This window comes from Gymnogyps californianus, chromosome 14 (assembly GCF_018139145.2).
Source record: "Gymnogyps californianus isolate 813 chromosome 14, ASM1813914v2, whole genome shotgun sequence".
Classification (NCBI taxonomy): Eukaryota; Metazoa; Chordata; class Aves; order Accipitriformes; family Cathartidae; genus Gymnogyps; species Gymnogyps californianus.
This window is the reverse complement of record NC_059484.1, coordinates 18,233,180-18,257,983: the sequence shown is the minus strand read 5'-3', so window position 1 is coordinate 18,257,983 and position 24,804 is coordinate 18,233,180. Positions and strand designations below refer to the sequence as shown.

Sequence of the window (24,804 nt, the reverse complement as noted above, 5' to 3'; positions counted from 1 at the left end):
CTGCCCCGGAGGCGGAGCCGGGGCCGGCCGCCGCGGAGCCATGCCAGGCGGCGGGGCCGGCCTGCGGCTGGCGCTGCTGGGAGCGCGGCGGGCGGCGGGCGCGGCGCCTCGGGGAGCCGCCGGCGGGAGCCGCGCTGCCATGGTGAGGGGCGCGGCGGGGCGGGCGGCAGGGCAGCGGGCCGGCGGGACCGGGGCCTGCGGGACCGGGGCCTGCGGGCTGAGGGGAGCGCGGGCCGGGCCGGGCGCTGGGCAGGGAGGGGGCCGCCCACGGACCCGGCCACGGACCCGCGGGCTCGGGGCGCAGCCACCCGTCCCTCCTCCCCCGCTCCCCACGGCCATCCCGCCCCAGGACTGGTTATTTTTTTTTTACATGAAGCTAATAACTAATTGCACGCGCAGGTTTAGGCCCGCACCCCTAATTTCTTTTACGTAATTAATGATTCTTTTCCCCTGAGCTTTTTCCAAATGAGCGTTACCGATTTCCTAGGTTAAACCCGCCGTATGACAGCGCGTCGTCTGTGTGTCGCGGGTCAGGTGCAGTTGCCTTGTGTGCTAAGTCGGTATTTGCACGTCGGTGCCCACGCTGCGCTGGGCTCGCTGCACGTTTCTGCCTTTCTGGGGGGGGTCTGCGCTGTGCCCCGTGGCATGGAGCTGTGGGCGCGTGATTGTGAAAACGCAGATGGCATCTCCCACCTTCTCTTTTTCCTTTTACAAGCACGTTCCTGCTGCTTTCTGCTGCGTTTCTGAATGTAGTTGCGATGTGTTGGAGGGGCTAACTTGGGACGTGGCCTTTGCAACCTGTTCCTAAGCAAAGTGCTGTGATCGGTGTGCTCCAGGACCTGCATCAAATTCACGTCTCCATATTTCTGTTAAAAGCTGTGTGATGTAATTTCAAGTCACAGCATTGCCTCGTCGATGCCTGTGTGTCCAGGCGAGGCCTCAGGAAGGTAACTGCAATGTCCCTACAACTAACAGAGAACATCTCTGCTGCCAGCCAGAGGAATGAACTTTGTGCTGCCTCCTGGTCACAGTCCTGGACTTTGCTATCTCAAAAAAACCCACCCCCGTGATTTTTTGTCAATTAGCCTACTCATTTCATCTCGTGCCAGATAAAATAATACATTTCAAGACAGCCGTTAGCTTTGGTGATTTTTGTATATGCTTGGAAAAAGAAGAACGTGAGAAATTCATGCCTGCAACTGCGGTTATAGCAACAACAAATCCAGTGTTTGTATTCTTGCAAGTCCAAAGTTGTATTTGAAGCGTAAAGAGCCAAAATTAGTTCAGTCTGGGACCTGTAAAACCCACCTTTTGGACTGGATGTATCCCACTGAACACACGCAGTGGCAGTGATGCTGTTAGATTGATTTATGCTGTTGGGGAGTTTTTTTGTCCCTTATTATTGGTGAAAATGTTGCTCCTTGGCCGTCCTGCATCTTCAAGCCTCGCTCGGGTCGCATTAATTGCGTTAATTCCGGCTGTGCTCGGGCTCACAGCCCCATCTGGTGGCACTGGGGCTCCTGCCGGTCTCTGCAGCAGAGCTGCCAGCGCAGGCTGGCAAAGGCAAAAACCACCCTGAGGTGCCGAGCTGGCGGTGGGTACTCACAGACCTCCGATGCCTTAGTGAAGCTCTGGAGTAAAATTGCTCAGCCCCTTTCTGGAAGTTCTCACAGAGCTGTGCTAGCTGCTAATATAAAGACTAAAGCAATCTGAATTTTGCTCTACTGGGGAGAAAGGTTCTTCCCATTAAAGCGTTGCGTTTATAATATGAGTTTGAGGCCCACCTGTTAGAATATATTGTCTGAGTAATCACTCATGCTCTTAGTCTCTGCTTTTAGGAAAAATATCGAACCTCTTCCAAACGCCCCATAGAACTTTCCTCTGGCTCTGGCCTCGTGTGCGGTTCAGGCACTGATTCAGATATTTAAGCAGATAGTGTAATCTGTTACGGCTGTGCTGCCAGTGGCTTCAGCAGGGCTCCTTTTGCTTCAAATAAGACATATTTAAACATCGGTGCTTTGCAGAATCTAATGCTTACACCGGTAACTTGTAACTTCTCGTAATTGTGTCTGCGTTGTCAATTTTTTTTCTTTTCATTGTTGGTTGAAAAGCTCTTTGTTCCTTCTAGAACTCCACAGTGTGTGCTATCTTTAAATCCATTTCTGCTTTCTTAGGAATACTAAAATACAAGCTAGGTAGAATACAATCTCACGTTTGGCTTCCGTCCTTTAAAATAGATATTCCCCGATATCTCTTTTAGCCTTATAATTGTACATTTAGCATATAGTGTAAATAATGCTGTATTTATATGACAGAGTGGAATATTTGAAAATTAATTTAAGTGTTACAGCATCTGGATAATTCCGATGAACAAGGGATGGGTACAGGTGTGCTGGTGTCCGTATTCATTCCTGTGAAAGAGCCTGTTGCTTTTCGCTAACAAAAGCATGTAGCTGAACTTAATTGACTAAACAGAAACGGTGTTTCTTGGCTGTTTTAAGTTAAGCTGGTCTGTGAAATTATAAACAGTGAGAAGCTGTACAGTGAATTTTCCACCTCCTTACCTTTCTGCAATACATAACCACAATTTCATCGTGTGGTTTTCTTATTGTTGTATAAAAGAGAACCTCAGCCTCACTCGTGTCATGTTTTCTTTTTTTTCCTCAATAGTCTTCGCAGTCTCACTGGTTGACGACAGAGGAGAGGAACCAAGTTTTACTCGATCTCAAAGCTTCAGGCTGGTCTGAGTTAGGCGAAAGAGATGCCATCTACAAAGAGTTCAATTTCAAAAATTTTAACCAGGTAATTATTTTTATATACCACTTTTAATATAAAGGAAATGTAATTGCTTTAATTTCCATACGATCCTGATGGGAAAATGTTTACATTCAGAAATTTGGGAGTATCCTTGTGGAGCCAAACCCTCTCGGGTTTGCCTTGACAGATTGCTCTCTGATTCTGATCTCATTAGGTGGAGTAAATTAATTCCGTTTTGTAGTTGTTAAGTAGATTTGTTCTAATATTACAATTTCTTGATTATAATATTAGGGTCAAGGTCAGGGTCGGTACTGTGGGATTAGACAAGTCATATTTGATCCTGGCTTTTTTTTTTTCATTACTAGCACTCGTAAGTGAATGCTGGAAATATGTAACTGATGGACAGTGGGGTTCATTTTTGTTAGGGAAAAACTTGAGAAAAATGGGTAAATATAAGAACAGAAACTTTTGGCAAATAAGGTGGGGAAAATATGATACGTTTCACCTTCTTAGCAGGAAGACAGAGTTCTAGTATGTTCTTGAATGAATCGTAGTAGCTGATCTCGCAGTGTCTTCGGCACAGCAGACTGCTGGTTAGACCTCGTTGGGTTTTTATTTGGAGTCAGGATCCTGAGCCACATCTCAAACTCACAAGAACACAACTTGGACATCAGTTACAAACTTGCTTTAGAAATACTGACTTTATCTTGAGATCTGCGGTCGGCTGCATCCCCCTAAAAAATTGCCTTCTGAGGAATCATGACATTGCTTAGAAAAAAGTCACGTTCCAAGAGCGTGCATTTCCTTTCTGTTTTATTTCTGAAGGAGAGGTGAGCGCTGTCTCGGGGGGAGAGGAAACCCAGGGTTTTATTCGGGCGATGGCTCTCGCTGAGCTGGTCCTTTTCCTCGCTGCAGGAGGGACGCAGCGAGCTCCAGGCTTCGGGAAGCCACAGGTTTGTTGGTGTGTGTAGGGACCGGGAGCTGTGCTGTGAGCTGTTTATTTACATGGCTATGCCTAAACCCAGACCAAGATTTTTTAGGAAATCACAGTGAGCTAGATAAACAACAATTTGTAACGCCGGCTCTTTTTTTGCTGTTTCAGACAGTAGTTGTCATGGTAAGGAAAGCCCAGGCAGTAGCGAGAAGGTGGGTGAGGTGCTCCCGGCCTCTCAGAGCGGGCAAAAGCAAAAGAGAAAACAACTGCAGAAAAATCCAGCTCACGAGCAGGACAGTGCTGGTCCAGGGAGCACGTCTGGAGCCCCGAGTACATTTTTTTCCTGGATTGCACTTCAAACCTGAACGTTAATACAGAACAAATAGAACCGTATCAGATAATTCAGAGGGCAAAGAAGGAGGGAAGCCCGTGAGAGGGAGCTCACATGAAACCTTGGTGAGATATGCAGGCAGCTCAGAGCTGGAGCAACCAGGAGAGACCAGCACTTTTGATACCCATAAGATAGGAGTAACCCTTGGAAGAGTTGAGATTTTCAGCCTTTGTGCTTTGAATATTCATGAAACAGCATCTGCCGGGGCATGGTCAAAGTCTTTGTTGGTTCAGCACAACTAGAAATGCCTTTTTTTTTTTCCCCAAAGGTAACTAAAAAGTGGGTTTGCACACTGTAAATAAATAAGTCAATTTGATCAGATGGACTTAGGCAGTGTGCCAACAGACAGGTCGAGAGACAAATCAGTGTGCTGCACCAGCAGATATCTAGAAAACCCATTGCTTTGGCAAAAATTTACAAAGTTGTGCTTTTTTGACTGCATAGATTTATTTTACAACATAGGTACATATCCATATGTCTTCCTAAAGTGAAGATTGTTGAAACACATAGCAGTACAGGATGTTGAGTATTTTAAATATGCTCATTAGTAAATGATGAAGTACACATTTATACTTCTAGTACATGTGATCTTAGAAAGGGTACTCCAAAAAAATTGCCACTTGAATTGTTCGGGAGATACTGGTACAGTCTCTTTCATTCTTGGTTGCCCTTCATGGATGTCGAGTAAGGCAGAAATGGGAGCAGAGGCTGGGAATTGGCTTCAAAACCGAACTTTCCGCTCCCGGCCGGGAGAACAAGCTGGGCGGGTGGGTCCTCTGTGCAGCTCTGGTTGGATCAAGGTTATATGCGAATATCTGAAAGCAGAATTTCACCTGGTGATTTGTCGGAACTAGCTGCGGTGTCCCCATTTGCAGTTGCGGAGGGCAGAAGCCGTTCCTATTATCGTAGTCCAGGAAAGGGCTCAATGTGCAGATCCCGAGGGGATGTTCAGAGCTGGTGTTAGAGAGCAAGTATTTGCCTTTCGATCAGTTGAAGCTGAAAGTAAATTAAAATTATGCATGCATACTTATTGATGCTTATGTTTATAATAGCTATTAGTAAATACTGTATTTATTACGACCTAGGGAAGAAATGACAAAAGCGGAGCTATATACCTGCATTCTACTTTGGGAAAATTTAGTCCTGCAATGAAAAAAAATGAACTTGTAGGTACAACTTCTTTCATTTCACGTAATAAATATTCTGTTTACATTATTTAAAGTGCGAGTATTTAGTAAAAGTCAAAGGACTGAGAAATACCATTTCCTTGGTGATCGTCCTGCTGCCCTTTTACAGATGGCGTAAAATCAGGTGTGTAAAAAAAATAATAAAAAAAAAGAGTAGTTGAGCTGACATGAAAGGTATTTCAGATTTATGTTTTGCAGATGATATTGGTATGATTAATGTATTCGTTGCTTTTTTTATTGCTTCTCGCAGATAATGTTCATGATGCATGGAAAATTCTGTGGCTTTAAAATCTATGCCAGGTTTACAAAGTCTATGTATGTCAACAGATGTTAAGAATATAAACACAACTTTTATTATAAAGTCGTGCAAATGTGTAGACATGAGCTTGGTTTATGTATATTATTTTCAGCATGAGAATGAAATGAAACTTCTGTGAAACAAGAGTTATTTAGATTCCTGAAGCTTTCAGGCTGAGATTAGCTCGGTTAAAAGCGATCAGCAGCGGGCTGCCTTTGTAAGGCTGACAAGCTAACGACACTTCTGGCTTATGGAATTAGTTTGTAACCCCAAATTTGAAAGCGCTGGTGCTGTCTGTTATTCTGAAGATACATTTTCACGCAAACGGGCTTTGGAGGTTCAGTTCTCTGAAACAAGCTGGAAACCAGCCTGGGGTCCCGGCTGGAAGCCCTTTGTTAGTTACGTTGCTGTGGGTGCCCACCATGCACCAGTCGGGTGTACTGGACTGGGCTGCGTCGGTGCTGGGTGGTGGTTGCTGCGCCGTGTTCCCATTGCCTTTAGCGTGAGACAGGCTGCTGGTGGCTGGGTGTTCTGAATCTTGTATAAGATATAAAATACACCAATGGTGGGGGAAAAAAATGCAAACACAACTCAACTGTAGAGGCAAGCGCCTTGTCTAGACGAGCTGTGCTGATCGCACCGATGCATCCGTTCCTCCTTATGCCTTGCCATTGCCGCGTGCCGTTGCCACTGTTGAACAGCAGGTAGGCAGCGATGAGTTAAAATCGGAGTCTTTTACCTCCAGGACCCTTGCTCGGGTGGGCTCGCTCGGGGGCCCCCTGGTTGAGTCGCTTTTCCTGAGGAGCACGTGCTCGGCAGAAGCCTCTGGCTGGGAGCAAGGTCTTGGAGAGCGGGTGGGCTCGGACCACTGCATGGCAAGTCTCGAGCCCTGCCACGCGTCTGGGTGCTGGTGAGCCTCCATAAACCTCACAGCCACGTCAAGGAGCTTATTCAGGGCTTCTTTCCCTGTCTGGAGGGAAGAGAAAAGCAGCTAGCGAGGCTTTTGGGCCACTGTGTAGCATGGAGAAGGCACGCTATTGTCCGTTCATGTCTTTGTGCTACCGAAACAAAACATTTCTCTTCCAGCTGTGGAGCAAGCCCTCCGCTTCCAGTCTGCCCAAGCAAAATTTAGAATCGGGATAGAAAGTTAATTTATACCTCCAGACCATGCCGGTAACTTCTCCTAATTATCGTTCTGCAAACTCAGAAAAGAAGCTGCAGAAACGTTGGGACCACTGTGAAAGGCTGGTCATCGAGGGCGGGAAGGGGTGCTGAGGACCTTGACGTCCTGGCCTGTACCTCAGGAATTTCCTGGGATTTTCCTGGCATTTCAGGTCAGTACACCTCGGGAGGGGTGATCCTGCAAAGGGGCCAGACCTGGCTTAAAAATCTGAATTTCCCCCAGATTCGTCTGGAGCCCGGTCCCAGGCTGGGCAGGCGGCGGGCGGCTGCGAAGGGCTCCGGGTGGGGGGTGCTGAGCGCTCCGTTTGGGTGCCTTACCCAGCTGCTCATTTTCACCAAATTTGCAGGAACATCTTAACTCTGAGACTTCCATGTCTCTTGTCAAAGTTGGTTGGATTTGACCAGAGGGTTTAAGGGGCAACTGCCTGTGTGATTGCATTTCCTTAGGTAATCACGCAAAGGCAGAAAATGCAGTTAGGAAATTACAAAGGTGGGCATGTTTGCTGATGGTCAGGTTCAGCATTTACAGCTGCTTTCTTTTATAGGTTAAGTTTTTAATTAAGGTTGTTTTTGAAGAAAAAAGTTTCATATAGGAAGTCTCCATAAGACCTCTAACGTCATTTTATAAAATGACAGGAAATCAAATGCTCTAAGAGTTTTAAAAGCTATTTTAAATGCATTTTGTGTTTTGGGGCTACAGGACACAGGCGAAAGATGAGCCTGAGTGGAGGGGACAGTAAGGAAACGCTTTGGAGGACGGTGTGCAGCGAGAGTAGAAGCACATGTGTTTTCGTTGCAATTGTGGAGTCTTGGGTTTTGAGAACTTATTTAAAGATGTGCAAAAAATCTAGAACTATTAGATAAATTATTATTCTCACTTTGCATTTCCTTTCCAAACTTGCTAGCTCTCTTGCTTGAAATCCAGGGAAAAAAAAATCAGACAGAGCGTGGTACGGTAAATGCCTTTTTTTTCCCCCTCATTGAAATAGCAATTATTTTCCTTTAGCTGTAGGGAGACACGCTCAGATTTGCCCCTTTAAATTGATCATCCTTGTTGTAATATCACAGTTACACATCCGAAGGAATTTGGTAGGATATGCAATGAATACTCTTTATTTGTTTTGATGGCGGTACTTGGTGCCAGTCCCTGTAGTGTAATCTGTGTCGATACTTCCTTTTTCTACTCCCGGCACATTGCTTTGTCTTCTGCATTGATCAAAGATTGGAAAATTTGTTTTTATATATGTAGGCAGCGTATTTCATTGCCGCTTTATGTACTTAATCTTTTGCCTGTTTGGCTGAAATACGTCCACGCCTTTTACGTATTGAAAACATAATATCCTTTAAGCTACAATCTGCAGAGTTAAAATGAATTTTATGTTAAATATTCGGTTGTGGACCACATCTCCAGCTTTTTATATGCCACAGCGGTCTTGTGGTTTTTTTCTTCTCCATTGTCTGATAGTGAGGTCATTTTCAGTCCTCTGAGAAATTTTATTCCCAGCCAGATGCGGGCCATATATTAAAAGTAGCACCTGTGGCTAATATCACAGCAGCTTACCATAAATTTACATGGTAACTAGGATTATATCTGTCAAGACTGTTAAAAAATGTCTAGATTTAATTTGATTTCCAGTATTGAAGGAGCTCTCCAACATTTTGCTTCATAACTATATTTTAAAAGTTAAAAATCACTCCATTGTTAAGTTTTATAGCACTCCCAGTGCCCATTAAGTTGATTTGTTAAATGGGGGTCAGAAGAAAGCGAGTTGGCTACAGGAGGATCGGAAACCAACCCATTTGTGACAAATTTAGTCCTCGCGTGTGAATCTTCTCGGAGCCCGGGGACTGATTGAATTCAGGTGCAGGTTATGTCAGTTGTGTTTAACCTCAAAGCCTGAGCAGCCTCAGCCCCTGACTGTCACTTGTGCTCATCAAAAGACGAACCTGTTTTCATTCGGCTGGGGATGGGGGGGAATTGCTATTTTTAATGTCGTATCGGTCTGCTTGCTCCCTCTGCTAGAGCTTTGCGTTAGATTGCCTGTCGAATGAAAATAAATTATTTTTTTTTTATCTGCCTAGGTAGGTGCTGGTTTTCATATAGTCTTTCCTAAACTGCTTCGTTTTCCATTATCCTTTGAGTCCTCTCCCATATGCTATGATTTGTGCACCTGCAAAGTTATGAAAGTCTTTCTTTTGGTAGTTACGTTGTTCACTAACTTCCCTGCGTTTATGAATACAATAACTGATTTACAATAAATCAGAATTATTTATGAGTGGATTTACAGAGTTGAGAAAAATCTTTGTATCTGAAAATAATGAATTTCTGGCGTATCTGCCTGTTGACATTTTCCTTTATTAGAAACTGATAGTGAAGTTTTCAGGACTGGCAGAGGTTAACCTGCAGGCTGAAACGGAGTGAATGAACTGACTCAAGTGTCTCGGAGCGGAGCACAGTAAAAAATATATGATTCCTGGATGGTCACACCTTCCTTGAGTTTATTCTTGTGATTGACTGAGTAAATAACACTCTTGCCTCTGAGTCGGCGGGTCGGAGGGTCAGGGTGCAGCTGCGGGACCTGGACGTGGTCCACCTGCCTGCACCGCTGCCTGGCCCTGCCTGCGGAAGGCAGGGAGCTCCGGGTCTGGGTGATATGAAAGGAGATGTTCTGGGGAGACGGTTCGTTTGAAAGCTTACGAGTCGCCTTCCCTGGCCTTGGAGGAAGAGGAGATGACACTGGTGCCCTGGTCAGCATGGCCTGTGTCCAGTGATGCTTCCAGTTAACCGGCAGCCGGTGGTGGGAAATTCTGCAAAGCTAGGAAGTCCGTAGTGGTGGAAATATGTAATTGGGTTGTGGCTAGGCAGAAATGAAATCCTTAGTGCTGGGAGTTGGGAAATAAAGGATTTATTTTCTTCCCATGGCCAGCAGGGCTGGTGGGGTATGAAACCATATGTAAAGTCAGCCTGTGCTCCAGAATGTTTTCAGACCAGTGTTTTGCACTTCGCAACATTTTTCTGTTTAGAGTTGCCTTAGTGCATCAGCAACCTCTTATGTCTTTTAAAGTCCTTCACAATTAGCCTTTCCTTATATGTCTGGGAGCCATCATTTTGTCCTTCAGTCCCTTCATTACAACTTCACGGTTGTAATGCGTATGAGAAATTCATGCCTGATGAAAGTCAGGCAGGTGGTGAGCAGTGGCTGCTCCTCTTCGTCCTGTGGGATCTCTCGTCTCCTCTGTGGCCAGGGCCTGTGTGTACAGATCCCACTGCCCTCATGTCCCATCTGCTTGTGGCGAGTTACAGTACCGCTGTCACCGTTACAACATCATCATGGCAGTACCACCAGTATTGGGCTGCCAGGATTATTTAAAATGTCATGACATTAATCATATTTAAATAAAATTAATCATGTTTAAGTTGAGGACTCGGAGTGGGCATGTGTCCTTCATCTCCTTCATCACGCAAGATGTCCCATCCCAGGTGTCGTAGAAGTTGCATCAGTTTAATTTTTCTTGTGACTTAATTCTAATTAGGGGTGCTCATTTTCTTGATGAGTTAAGTCATATTTCTCCTTAGAATAAACCATTATTTTATTGTTTATAATTATTCGGGGCGGTGGCATTTCTGATTGCCCCGCCAAATAGACCTGTTGTATCTCCATTTAAGCAGGCCACTGCTTAAATCTGCCCAGCTGACCTTTGGGCTGCTCTCCAGTTGGCTCTAATACAAATGCTTTCCTTAAAAGATGGATTTATTATCACTCAAGTAAAAATTATTCTAGCATTTCTGTTATGCTTGTTTCATGCATTGATCTGAAAGTGCAAAAGAAATTATTTGTCAAAATGCCTTTTGGATTTCACAAGCTGTCTTGTAGATTTGGAGTAGAAGAAATGTTTCTCCTTTTTTTTCAGCTGCACAAATTGATTGTTCACTCCGTTTGAATTAGACAGAACAAACGTTATATCAGCCACGCGGGCAGGGCTGCCGTACATTTGTACCGAAAGAGAGCAAATGTGAGCAGGTCAGCTTGATTTTAACTACAGTTTGGGCTCTTCCCTTGTTAAAACACCTTCGGAAAATGAATGGAAAATTCAATGGTTTTGAATTCAGTTGGACACCGTCATTTGGGAGAATGCAAGTAAGACTGATGCTGCCTTTTCTGAAGAACATGGTCACTCAGAATAATTTTTTTACCTTTTCAGTTAAGGAAACCTGGCATCTTGCAACTCTTTATGCATTAAAATTTGTTTTTATGGGGGTGCTGGAAAGATGCTGATTAAATGCAAACAGCACATCTCTCTGTCTTGGTTGTTTAACCTTTTGCATCCCCTTGCTTTTGGAATAACGCCCAACTACGTTTTCGAACCATAAATTGCCTTTTACACCAGCAGCTCTCACTTTCTCATACTCCCATGAAGGAGGGACACGCTTTGGGATATTATGCTCTGCAGCTGTAATTAAAAATGGACTCTGGCTGGCAGAATAAACTAAAATAAAACTACAACGCCCCTATTTAAAAATTAACCATTACTCACCAAAAGCACATCAAACCCACTTAGCGCACATCCGTTAATCCCACGGTGAGCCGTTTCAGGCTTTAATGCACACTGTTTTACACGTTAAGGGTTTTGAAGTCGCGGGCCAGCGCTGACCTTTCGCATCTGCTCCTCTCGCAGTAGGAATCTCCGCTCGCTGCTCCCCGTCAGGGCGGATTAACGTGACGAAGTGCAGCGCTTCTGCTGGCTGCAATTTCGGGTTTTGATCAGAATTATTTCTTTCACAAACAATCACGTTTGGCTAAAACGTTACATCTGCTCTGAAAAGCCACTGGCAGGGCCGCAGTTTATCAGGGTGAGGCGAGTGTAATTTTTTTATGAAGCTGCAAACCCGCTTCACGTAGTTTTTTTGGGGGAGAGCTTCCCTTCTTCTTCCTCCCCTCGCCCTTTCCTTCCTTTAATTTTGTTGGGCTGAGATGAAAAGTTGCTTTGGACAAACATAAAGCTGGCTGTGATGTCTTGGAGGGGTTTGGTGGGGAATGCATTGATGAGCGGGGAGCCCCGTGCTGAGTCAGCACCGCACCATTGGGTTTTCCTATTGCTAAGGCTGCTTTGTAGGAAAATGTTTTTTATTCCGAGGATCAGAGGGGAGAGTCGTGATTTCATGATCTAGTGTGATTTTCCTCGTGCTGTGATGAGAATAACAGTAGGCAGTTAAATACATGTCTGTGTATGACCAAGGTGTCCCTGGTTGGGAGAAGCTTTATTCCGTGATACAGGGGGTGGGTGCTTGGAGCAGGCAAAAATACTGTTAGCTGTACAAGCCCAGGACGTTGTGTTTATGCTTGTGTCTTGTAATGCCCAATCTAATAAAAAACAGAGGTATACAAAGGGTTTCCCTTTGTGGTGTGCTCATATGAATTTCTAAGAGATATTTGATGTTCACTGGAGGACTCAGAATTAGTATTTGTCTCCCCTTGTGAGCCCATCTCTCTGTTTCCAGATGTACCGATGTACAAATGGTGTGGGTTGCCCAGAGGAACCCTTGTGTCTTAGTAAAGAACCAACCAACAAAAAAACCATGGAACCTCTCAAAATATTGCACATCGGATGTACTCTGCCACTCCAGGCATGTGCTTGGAGCACACAGAGGGGTCTGAAGGCAGTTGAAAATGTGAAGTGTAAGTTGTCTGTCTAAGTTGTTGGCAGTTAGGTGAGCCTTGTTCTTAATAATGTAACTTAATGTAGCTGCCTTTGTCCATTTCTCCATGACCTGCTCCAACCATTCTTCCAAATACCAGAGACAGGAGATGAAGCACAGGTCTAGGTGACCTACAGATCACATAGGGAACAGTGGGCATGGCAAACCAGGCAAGGTACCCATCTGCTCGGAGGCTGAAGGATGCCCCGAAGAGAAACATGTTGTCTGGGAAGATGCTTGCTCTCTCTTACTCTTTTTTTTTTCCAAAGGATCTGTCACTTCTAGACTTGAAATGTCTGTCTGCAAAATAATGTTTGAATTTTATAGTGCAATATAAATTAAAAGCCTGCCAGTGCTGGCCTAGGTAGGTCTCCTGCTGAGTTCACTGCCCCCATGTATCAGCTACTCTCTTCTACTATAAGAGGTGTCCAAACACGCCGACCCATTCTGACAATACCGTAGGACGCTTTCAGCAGCTCGGTTGAGTGAAATGATTCCCTGACTGGATCTGCAGTAAATGTTCCTTAGTTTGCTTTATTTCACAGCTTTAGGTCTTTTTAGATTCTGGCTTGGCCAAGAGGGTGATCGGAAGACCTCTCCAAATTCCTCACACCTCCATCATGATTTCTCTGTCACATGTTTGAATTGTTGACGTTGTCTTTAAAAAACCGAACCAAAACAAAAAAGCTGACAGTGTAGTGGGTAGGAGGATAGCGGAAGATGAAATGGTCATGAGACCAGCCACTTCTTCTCTTAATCCATCATAAAGCAATGCCTTTCTTATCACTCTTTGATGTTTTCTTAGGATCATAAATGGCAGAGATTTAGAGGATTATCAGAGGCAGGATATGATTGGCCTTGGATACTCAGCAGAGAAGATCTTGGATATTAAACTGGTAGTATGTGTAATCTTGGCCAAAAGACCAAGGAGAATTTTGTCTTAGCACTCCCTATGTTATCAACAGCGTGTATGGCATGTGAACTTCACTTTCATGTCTATGGAATGAAATCATTCCTTCACATACGGGTAAAAAGAAACATAGGGGAAAATAGTAGTATTTTGTTCTGCTATAGCCAGACCTGTTCCATCCGAAACGTGGTGCGATGGGATAATGAACTTCTCTGTTCTTCTACACCGTACCTGAGCTCTATAAAAGGCAGAGGATTTGAGCACCTTTTTGAAGCGGAGGATTCACTTAATTTAATTCTTATTTGGTCTGGTTTACAACAGCTTCATGTCGTGGGCTGGCACCGTGCGGTCGAGGACGGTTCATTGCCCGAGCGGCAGCGTCCTTGTGCAGCGCGAGGCGCGTCGGTGAGCAGAGTGCCTTAGCAGAGGGTTCAGGTGCCTGAGTTCAAAAGGTTGGAACTGGGGACTAACTGCACCTTGTTACTAGTTTATTTTTATAGTGGTTTGTGTGATGGCTTTATTACAGTACAGCCAGGGGTTTGATTTGCTGGGCCAAACATTTGCTTTAACAAGTGAAATTATCATTGTTCTTTCAGTTGCGCGGCCAAGAGAGTTTATTATTTTAAGTGACTGATTGCTTTAGCAGGTGCTCAGTTAATGGGGCCTTCGCTGTATTATTTAATGTTTTTAGGTAGGGTGCAAAAAGCTTATTTTAAAAAGTCATGTTTCTTGAAATAGCTATTTTATTTGGTGTAAACCTCCTAACTGCAACCTTTATATTCCATTTTTGAGCACAAAGCACACAAAAATGGCTTGGGAGGTGAAGAGCCACATTTAGCTGACTACATGGCTGGAGCATTTCTTCCATGTTCTAGTTCAGTCCTGAAACCTGGGATTGTTTTCCTTCTTTTTCTTGAAAATCTAATTTAGAGATCTACATTTTTTAATAAATAAAATAATATTTATGAGTCTATGTTTACTTAGAGTTCTAAGGAACTAGAATTGGGGGGGGGAGAAAAAAAAAGCATTTATTTTGAATATTTCTATATGAAGTGATATATCACAAATACCATGTGACCTTGTTCCGGGTTTGGTTGGGATTTAGGATGTCTGCTTATTTTTCAGTAGTCTTTATGGGCAACTATAAATATTTTTATCTACCTATAAGCAAATGAATGTATTTTGTAATACGGTTGTATTGGCCCAGTGGAGTCTAAGCTTGAAACTTTTATCACTCCCAGAAAGAAGTTTTTATGCTGCCTTAAGACATCTCCATGTTCTCTCACTGCTACTCCATCAAGTCTATAAATCTTTTTGGTGGAGTAGGTGATTAATTTTGGTGTGAAGTCTGGTCATTGAATCACCGAGAATATTATCTGCTTTCTGTTCATGAAATCCAGGTGCAATCACTTACTGTAATAAAAATGAGAATAGGAAAAATGATCCTCAGCACGGAGGCTGCTGGAAAAGTCAAGATGTGACGAGGAAGAAGGTAATAGATGTAACATTTTGTGTCATATTATCACCAGTAAGGGAAAAACAGGTCTAAATTCAGCAGTTAGGAAAATTCTGATATAAACAGGATTAGAAAAGATAAAATTGAGGTTTGCTGTGCAGATTGCACGCGAGGGTATTTCACACACTTAGCGAGCACGAGGGGAAGAGGGAAGCAAAGCAAGGAGAAGGCTTTAAGAGTAGGTCAGTCCTCTCTACCTTCCTCTTAGTCCCTTTTCTTGCATTGATCCGTGTCCCTTGGCCTTAGCAGAAAATTTGTATTTGTTTTTCAGACCGGTTGAATCTCAGATGGGGCAAATTACACTTGCACCTGCTTTATGACAAAGTGATGTCATAGCTTAGGTCACTGCTGAGCTTGGAGGAGGAAGCCTTTGACTCAGACCTCTTTTGGAGAGCTGCATCTCGAGCATCATCAGGACCGTGTCGCATCTAGTGCCGCACCTGGTCTAGATTGCGCCGAGCGAGTGTAAACTTCCCTCCGCCACGAGCGGCTTGGGCTTTTCCTGGGATAGCATTCCTAAAATTGCCTTCTGTCATCTCCTGCGGCTCTTGACATTGTACCGGTACCTGTGTGAGAAATGTTCCCATTGAGGAAAGGCCATGCCTCCGAGCTCCGCTTCTCTTTGCCTCCATTTATTCTTCATGTTCTTCAAATTGGTAAATCATATGACAATAAACAGAAATACCCTCAATGAAGAGAGAAGGGGAAACTGTTGTTTATCTGGTCAGGTGGTTTAGATTAGCCGTGATGCTGGTCTGTATTATGTTACTTTAAATCATAGTGTCCCAACAGGACATAAATTATGAAGATTGTTACAGTATGTTTCATCCAATGTAAGATCAACAAATTGGAATAATTTTTGTAATAGGAAAATCAGTGCTTTGGCAAGGTTATTGTTGAAGAATTTAATTTAACTTGAGCTTTGCTTGCATTATTTCTTAATATATAAAAACTATTTGCATAATGTATAAAGTATAAACATTTTAGAATCAAAGGCAAGAATGCCTTTTCCAAGATTACATAGAGTGGCAAACTACTTAGAATAGATCAGTGTTTGTGCTTTTGCTGTCAAAAATGTTTGATATAGAGCTGGCGAGCTAGTTTCTTCACCGACATAATTGTAAACAAGTGTTGGGAGGCAGTAACAGCGTTCTTTGTAGAACATGGTGTAAAGGTTTTCACATACGCCACTGCAGATCTAACATGGAGAGCAGTGTTTACAGCTATAATATGAATATAAATAGGTAACTTTTTTTAGAGTACAAAGCAGCATTTCACTTTTCTGTAAATGATGTGTGCAGATAAGTATGGGGGATGCGAGCAGTCAGCTCTGGATTTTAAAAGAATATTGTAAACGCAGAAAAGCATAGACAATTAAGTTGGAAATTGTAGCTGTGGGTTTTTTTACAGTTTCACATTTTGTTATGAAGACAGAAATGGCATCTCAGTACATGCCAGTGTGTCTGTAGTATTCCTCTTCCATCCTTTCCCTTTATTAGTGTCCTTTAGAGTTAGGAGTACTGCTTTCCCCCGGTCCCAAGCAATGCTTCGGGAATGGGAAGGTTGGCTGCATTCACAATATTTTGCTACTCAAGCTATTAAAGAGGAGAAAAACAAATCTCTGTGAGTAGTTTGTTAGGTGGTGTTCACCTTCAGACCCTGCTGGCTGCCCACGCCTGGATGGGCTGGGATGGAGGGAGTAGGGAGGCACAGGCACAACGCCTGAGCCGGCTTCTCCGTGACTTGCACTCTCACCGGAGAGACGGGGACGTGAATAACCTGAGTTTAGCTCTGTTGTGGGGCATGATTTAGTTGCGTTCTTAAGGACCCTCCCGCTGTTCTTGGAATGATATTAAAAAGGGGAGGAGCAATGGGAAGGTGTTCCCCTGATTTATGTCCTGGATGAATCCAGACAGGGCCAAAAAAAAAAAGAAGAAAAGAGGAAAATATCTAATGCCACGTGGATCCAGCGTCCCTGGGGATGGTTCAGGCAGGCTGGTGACGCCAACAGGGAAGAATCCCAAAATGGGCTCATGATTTTGAGAATGAATACCTGTCCTCCTGTGCTGCCGTCACCTTCCTAACTACTAGCTGGATTCCTCTTTTTTTGTGTTTTAACCGTGTTGTCACTTTCAGATGAAAAGTGTGGCCTTGTGAGATGATTTTTGCATATTTGTAAGGTAAAAGTTGTTCTTAATGGAGTAAGTCGAATTAAAATAAAACAAACCCTGCATTTTTCTTGAGAGCGCAACAGAAAGTGTCATGAGATTAAGTTAAACCCTCGTGACTAGCTAAACATAACTTACAATAGCTTGACATTAAAGAGCCTTTTCCTTTTATCTGCTGGCCCGTAGCTCACTGTTAGGTAGTAATGTCAGCTGGATATGTGAAAGCTTCTGCAGTTTGGAAGTGAACCTTAATGATGTGAGTTTATTGTTGTTATAAGTGTCAAACTGCTAAGGAGAACACGTGCTGTATACTGGGTATTTTTTACTCGGGTGAATGGAAAGCAAATGTGTGAGGCGTAGTCATCTCTTGCCTTGTATGACAATAGGACTATAACTTGTTTTATTTATTAATTTCCCACTGATAAATGATACAGATGCAGCCCGGGTGGGTGGGAAAGGGAAGACAGGTAGCCCTCGCACTGCAGGAGGTCAAGGTTAATGCTACCTCCAGCGTTATAATGACAGATGAGAGGCAGAAACCTTAATGTACTTGTGATTAGCATATGGTTTCCTTGGCTGAGTGTCCGAAGGATTTAAGAAGCCCGGGTACGCACTTCATAGTGCACGCATTTTAAAACAAATAAATAAAAAGTGTGTATGGTTATATTGTTGAGCCTTTCAGCTGTTTTTCTTGAGTATCTCCACTTTTGAGTCAAGTACTGTCAGCTGCTTTGTTCTGGAGATGCACTGGGGTAATCCATCACTGGGGACTCGCGGGTGGGTGCTGTATTAGCACGACATATCGACCTGTGTTCCTTTGATGTATAACTCATCAAGATAATGTTGGCAAGCATTGTACAAAAGCAGCATGTTTAAAAAGTATTAAGATGAATTGATTCCTTGCTTAAGAAGTGTGAAAGGAAGAATAATAGCAGATTAGCTCCGGGATCCCGCGGTTCTCCTGGAGCCGTGCAGTGTGGTGCGGTGCAGAGGGGCGGATGGAATTTCATCTTTCCTCCCACTTCTGACAGCAAAGTGTCTGGCCCTGGTTTTCCCATTCTCAGGCAACAAAAATCGCGTTAAGTCTTATTTTGTGATAGCGTATTTTGTCACTTTCAAAGCAGTTTGCCCAGTCCCGAAACGTTATGTGATAGCTGAATTTTTTAAAGGTGTTTTTTTTTTTTTTACTTTATTAGGTTAACTTGTTCTTCTAAGAGTAGCCCTGATTTTTATCTCATGGAGACACACTATGGCTGCTGGTATTTAAAAAACATTTTAGAAGCGATGTTACGACTGAAACGCTGTTAGTTTTTAGTTCCTTCTTTCATGATCTTAAAAGACATGAAGGGAAGAGACGTACTGGCACACCCAAGGCATCTCCTTGTCTGCGCAGGATTGCTTCACTCACTACTTCTGTTGCTCTTCGTGGTTCGTTACAGGGACTCTGCAGTCTGCCATCACTTGAGTGACGCGATGTACTTATTTAGAGTAACCTGTATGTCTGGATGTTATTTTAGCCCAAATATCCTAAAAGAATTAGGTTGAAAATGTCTGCCTAATATGCCTGTTACTGAAATATCAGAATACTTTATCATATTTAATACACCAAAACCTCTTTTAATACTTCTTTATGGCTTCTAGAAAATGCACAAATCCTTTCTTTCTCCTCTCTTTTTATTTTTGAAGGAAAAATCTGAAAAAGTTCTTGTTAGTGGCCAAGGGGCTGCAGATCTCTGTTATTAATATAGTGAAAGTCAAGACGGTGTTGGGTCTTACTGTCATGAGTAAAGTACTTGTCCCACTTTCATCAAGAAATGTGTGATGGTCTGATAAACTCTGCCCACCAATGCAGTCTTGACAATGATCTTGCACTGCAGACTGCATAATAATTTTCATTATTTTTAATTAAAGTTGAAGAATTGCAGACTCCTGCTCAAATTAAGGTTGGTTGTGTTGCCGGAATGTGGTAATTACTTTAATTGATCACAAGATAGTTTCCTTGATCACCAATTAGACCAAATTACCGATCAAGTTTCAAGACGTGAAGAAATGTCCAAACTGATTTTATGTAATAGTGTTTTCATATCTAATCAAACCTAAATATCTTTTCCTTCCAGAGCCAATTGTATTTTCCCAAAGAAAGGTTACGGCTCTACAAATATAAAGGTGATTCATAAACAATAGCGCTCCAATTCATTTAATTAGCAAAGGAAGTATTTAGGACCTTAATGGAGATTGCGTTGGTGAAATTGCTTGGTAGAACCGTAACTCATTTTCTTAGTGGGAGATACTTTTTCTGTATAATTAAAATAAACTAAAATGCAAGAAATAAGTTGCTTTGGGTAATGTGCAATGAGGGAGAACGTCTCTGAGCAGAGCAGGGCATGCATGAAGGCGGGCATGCTTCATGGGTGTGCGTGCTTCGTCCTTCGCTGTAAAACCAGGTTGCCCTGGCTGAGACAGTCGTGGCCAGCTGGAGCAACAAGCAGCAGGACCTGTCCTGGGGAGGGTCCTCTGTGCCAGGATTAATTCCTTTTCATGACTTGGACAGCCCCAAGTTGAGCACTCTTCGGGAAGATGGAGCAGTTTTAAGACCAATGACTGTTTTATCTAGCTGGAGACTTTTTACTGTCTGCGGGGGAAGAGGCAGTGGGTTGGTGTGGTGGTCCACTGATCGGGACGATTTGGTGGGCCACTGACCGGAGAGGATTTGGTGGTCCACTGATTGGGAGGATTTGGTGGTCCACTGATCAGAGAGGATTTGGTGGTCCACCAGTCGGGAGGATTTGTCGTCACAAAGCGTGAAGGAAGGTCTGCAGAGCAGATTAATTTAGTGGACTCGTTTGCTTGCGTAGTTCGCTCTGTCTGCCTTCCACTGGAGCGATGATTATTGTCACACAATCAATGAATTGTGTGTAAGTAGTGTAACCTGTGTATATACACAGAATCATAGAATTGTTTAGGTTGGAAAAGACCTTTAAGATCATCAAGTCCAACCGTTAACCTAGCACTGCCAAGTCCACCACTAAACTGTGTCCCTAAGCACCACATCTACACGTCTTTTAAATACCTCCAGGGATGGTGACTCCACCGCTTCCCTGGGCAGCCTGTTCCAGTGCTTGACAGCCCTTTTGGTGAAGAAATTTTTCCTAATATCCAATCCCCTGGCACACCTTGAGGCCGTTTCTTCTCATCCTGTCGCTTGTTACTTGGGAGAAGAGACCGACCCCCACCTCACTACAACCTCCTTTCAGGCAGTTGTAGAGAGCGATAAGGTCTCCCCTCAGCCTCCTTTTCTCCAGACTAAACAACCCCATAGGTGGGTGAGTTCCTGGGACGGACAGACAGACACTGGTAGAGCATACATGAACCTAGCAGGGGTTTTCATAAATTTAATCTCTTTTTTTTCCCTTGGTGTTTGTTTGTACAAAGGCAATCTAGTTGCAGATGTATTGCTGTTTTAAACTTTTGGGGACATTTCTGCGTATAGGTTGCTGTATTGGAAATAGCATTCCTATTAAGCCCATGGACACGCTAAAAACATTTAAATCAAATATCATTCAGCACTATTAATGCAGAAGTTTTCCAAATCATTGCTAACATCTAATGCACAACTTGCGGCTTTCTGCTTCAAAGCATGCTGCTGAAACGTTTGCAAATTTTTAAAAGTAATTGTTCACTCGAAGTAAAACTAAACCGAGTGAGAGCTTCAAGGGAAGTTAGATTTTCCCGAATTTTGGAATGCTCTTGGGTCAAAGAAAAAAGCTTTTTAATTGCTGACAGTTTGGTGATTTCCAAATGACAAACCTCATTGGAATGATTTTCTCTGATTATAACGTTTGCATTCATTTGACTGGCAAAGCGACTAACAAAGTCATACTTCATCCAGGCACCAATTTTTTTTTTACTTAAAGGTTTTTGTAATTTGTGAGAGGAAAAAAGACTTGAAACTATTATCAACCATTATATGTTATTCATTGACCACATGTTTGTTTGAAATGGCCATCGCTTGGTGGAATGCGGGCTATATACATTCTCTTCCATAAATTAGTACTAAAAAACTACCTAAATCAGGTAGGGTTTTGTTGAGCTTGTTGTATTATAATACAAACCAGACTATAACGTGGATGTTACTTTAGCTTTGCATGTTAATTCAGGTCCTGAACTCCGATGGATGGAGCTCGGTATGAACAAAGCCCGCTGACTTAGAGGCGTCCTGCTCACGCACCGAGGCCCTTCGGGCCCCGCTGTGTGATTGCATTCTTGATTTACATGGACATTCTAATTTTCTTTATAATGCAGTGATTTGCTCCTAAGTATTTGGGCAAGGGCCTGCTATTATTTTCTTCTTGAGCCTGTGATAAAACCTGCGTCCTGGGGGAGCGTGCCATGCAGAATATAGAGGCAGAGGATTGGGAAACCTATTTTAACTCATTTTAAGGGAAAATATTTTCTCATAAAGCAGAGGGGGAAACCAACCTGCCACCTTTCTCCCCCCCCAGTAAAATAAATAGCAAAATAGTTACATGAAAGGATGTGTTTCTGGAAGCGGTGTGGGGAATACTGTGGCATGATGCTTAATTAGAAATGGCACATTTCTAAGATGCAGTAAGGGATGAGGGGTTTGGGATGGATGTTTAAAATCACTGTTGGATGCCAAAGGTAAAATCATTGCTCTCATGCAACGGCTTTGAATCCTGGAGTAAGTAACATTGAGCAGAGTGATTTACCGGCGTCTGAAGGGGATGATTTTAGCAGTCTCAGGAAACACATCGGTGGCATGAGAAGGTGAAATGCTCCTTGAACACACACAAACCCGAGGTGCAGCAATCTGGAGCATCTCTAGGAGTTCTTGAGGTTTTTGGAGTGAATCTTGCAGATCCGCTGCCAGTCCTGGCAGGCGGAGGAGTATTTTCCTCTTTGCTCTTTCTCTCCTTAGGCTTTTGGATTTATGACGCGCGTTGCTCTACAAGCAGAGAAGATGAATCACCACCCGGAATGGTTTAATGTCTACAGCAAGGTAAGGTGTTCACCAGCCCTACTTACAGGCATGGCAAGTTAGGGAGAGCAAACCACTGGCCCATTCTCTCTGCCTTTTTTTGTAGCTTGTATACAAGGAGGAGGTAGGGGAATGGAAAGAGGTTGTCTCTTTATAGAGAGATTTGAGATTGTAGTGGTGATACGGCCCCAGGAATCAAGCTCTTTGCAATTGTTTGCTACCAGCTGCATGGTTTGGACCTGTCACTTTACCTCGCTGGCTGAGATCTAAAAGTAAAATAGGAGCCTTTAAACTCTTGTTTGGCTAACCTGAATAAATGACTGTTTTGAAACTACTGAACGCTCACCAACGTTCCTTCCTTTTGTGCAACAAGTCGGGAGCCCACTGGTGTAGGGTAGCAGACCGTCGATGCGTAGGTACCTAAATGGGAGCCTGGCAGTCTCAATTTGGGTTTGATTTTTAAAAAATTATAGGCTCCTATGTCTCAACATAGCAGCTTATAAAATTTGTTTATAATATTACCTAACTGATGGTGGTCTCGTATTTACAAGGGTTACAAGGTATACTGCAACCCTCGAATGAAAGGTGCTGTGTGAAGAGGGATATTATTGCTCTGCCTTTATTTTTATTTTCTAATGCTCCTCATTGCATTGTATCAAGTTGTTTGTTTTAGCATTTGGCGAATATATGGCAATCCCGCTAAAAATATACTAAAAGGACATGTGGACAAGCAGCCTGCGGCTGGGAACCACCACCCCCAGAGCAGGACATCCCCACCTCTCTCCCCTAACAGAAGCATCCCAGCACAGGCTCCTCCTCGTCAGCCCTTTAGGTCACCCTGTTTAAGGAGACATTAAATGATAACTGGACAAAGTCCTGATCACCTACGCTTCATTATTTTCTTGGCTTTCCAGAATATTCAGAATTTACCTTTTTTTTCCCTCTTCTCTCTTCCCAAAATCTCAGTCAAAGGCAAGACGAAGTAACGCCCAACTTGTCATCTGGCTTAGTCTAAACAAACCCGTGCAGGCAGCTGCGTCATAGTAAAATGCACCAGTCTGTTTGTTTTTCTTTTTGAAATTAATCTGCAACAAGCTTAACAATTTTTTCACCTTCAGGGTGCTGGTTTTTAACAAAATGCATGAGCCCCTGAGTCGGCTGTTGGCAGCTTGGTCACTGGCCCAGGTTCTTCATGAAACCGATCCGTGGAATGTAAATGTAAAGAATGAGTTATTTAATCGGACACCTCTTCTTGGATGAAACCCAAGAATGCAAAGCCTGTTTTATTCTGCGAAGGGGCTCACTTTGGTTAGACTTCAGGCTCTGTTAAGCCTCCTCACCTACAGCGTCTTCTGGTTTACGGGAGCAGTGAGCGTCCAGCTCGCTGCTTGCCGGGAGCATCGTGTAAAACCAGTTCACTACAGAGACATGCAGCGTTCCCGATGAATTGCTGCTCAGCTTATGCGGCGAGATCAAAATGGCTTTGTAACCCCTTTCTTTTCCTTTTTGACAGGTTCAGATAACTCTGATTTCCCACGACTGCGGTGGACTGACCAAGAGAGACGTGAAGCTGGCTCAGTTTATTGACAAAGCTGCTGCCTCAGTGTAACCAAGATGTAAAATGCTTTAATACAGTGTCCACCAATATTTTGTATTTAAGTGGTATCCCTCATTCCTTGTAACCCTGATTTCACAAACCCCCCAAGACGGGATAATTTTGTAAAAAGAGTGGCTTAGCTTTGTTGGCCTTTAAGACCTTCGTCTTGAGACCCCTCTGGATGCCTGTGCTGCTCCTTTGCCATCGCTGGCTCTACATGAGGATGTAGCAGATAAACCAGCAACAAATAAGTTTTGAACAGTCCTTTTCTAGAAACTAAAACAAGCTGGAATGAAAGCAGGAGCCCACCCCCCCGTGTCGGTGTTCCCCAAGCCCACGGGAGCCGAGGCTGGTGGCAGCTGCCACGTGAGCCTGCCCCGTGCCCGGCTGCTTCCCCCTCTATAGATTTGTACATCTCTGTACATCAAACAGCGTAAGAGCAGCCAGGCCAGGTCAGTCCCCTCTGGCTTTGTACCTCCATCTCTGCCAGTCACCGGTGGCAAGTGCAAGGGACTCTGGTGAGAGCAGTGCAAGCTGCTGCTGCTGTTTCCTTGGAGTTGCAGCTTAACTAGCAGTTACAGCTTTGCATTTCGGTGTTTCTTCTGTGCTTGTCCGACAGCTCTTTGAACTTGTCTGCCCTTTTGGCACCCACAACCTAGCAGCTATGTCCAGCAAAAGTCCTGCTGCATGCTTGAGAACCGTTCCCCATCTGAGATGCAGGACTGGATTCTGCAGTTGCTGAAAACTTTAGCTCTGGTCCAGCAAATACAAAAAAATCCCAGTGAGCTCACAGCACTCATATCATTAAACGAAGCATGCACTTAAGTGCTTGGCTGGGCTGGGCCAGTGCTCAGCACCTTGCAGGATTGAGCCATTATTTGTGTTGTAATGCTCCCGTACCTGCCGAATCGGGGGGGGGGTAGCTTGGCCGGGCACCCGGAGCACCGGCCAGAGCTGCCGACGCTGAAGGAAGCGGCATTAACAGGATTCTTGCTAAGCTGGGCTCGGCTGAAACTATGCTCACCCTTTTTTTTTGTAGCTACAATTACTCATTGCAAACATTGTTCCAAGAGCCGCAGATCCCACTGACGAGGTTTAAAATAATTTCTTCCGTGGTTTCAAAGTCTTTGGTTTTTATCCTGTGATCCTCACTGAGACAGATTTCCA

General features: G+C 43.8%; 1 protein-coding gene across 2 annotated transcripts; it reads left to right on the top strand.

Annotated features, from left to right (window-relative positions):
* Window positions 1-88: 88 nt before the first annotated feature.
* PCBD2 (pterin-4 alpha-carbinolamine dehydratase 2) lies at window positions 89-24,549 on the top strand. 2 transcript variants are annotated; one of them, XM_050905267.1, is made up of 5 exons: window positions 89-142; window positions 2,671-2,802; window positions 4,958-5,053; window positions 21,981-22,061; window positions 23,554-24,549. In XM_050905267.1, exons 1-5 carry the CDS (start codon window positions 140-142, stop codon window positions 23,647-23,649), a joined length of 408 nt encoding a protein of 135 aa, XP_050761224.1. In that variant the 5' UTR covers window positions 89-139; the 3' UTR covers window positions 23,650-24,549. The 2 variants fall into 2 exon arrangements, with proteins under 2 accessions (XP_050761224.1, XP_050761225.1); XM_050905268.1 differs by lacking the exon at window positions 4,958-5,053.
* Window positions 24,550-24,804: the final 255 nt, after the last annotated feature.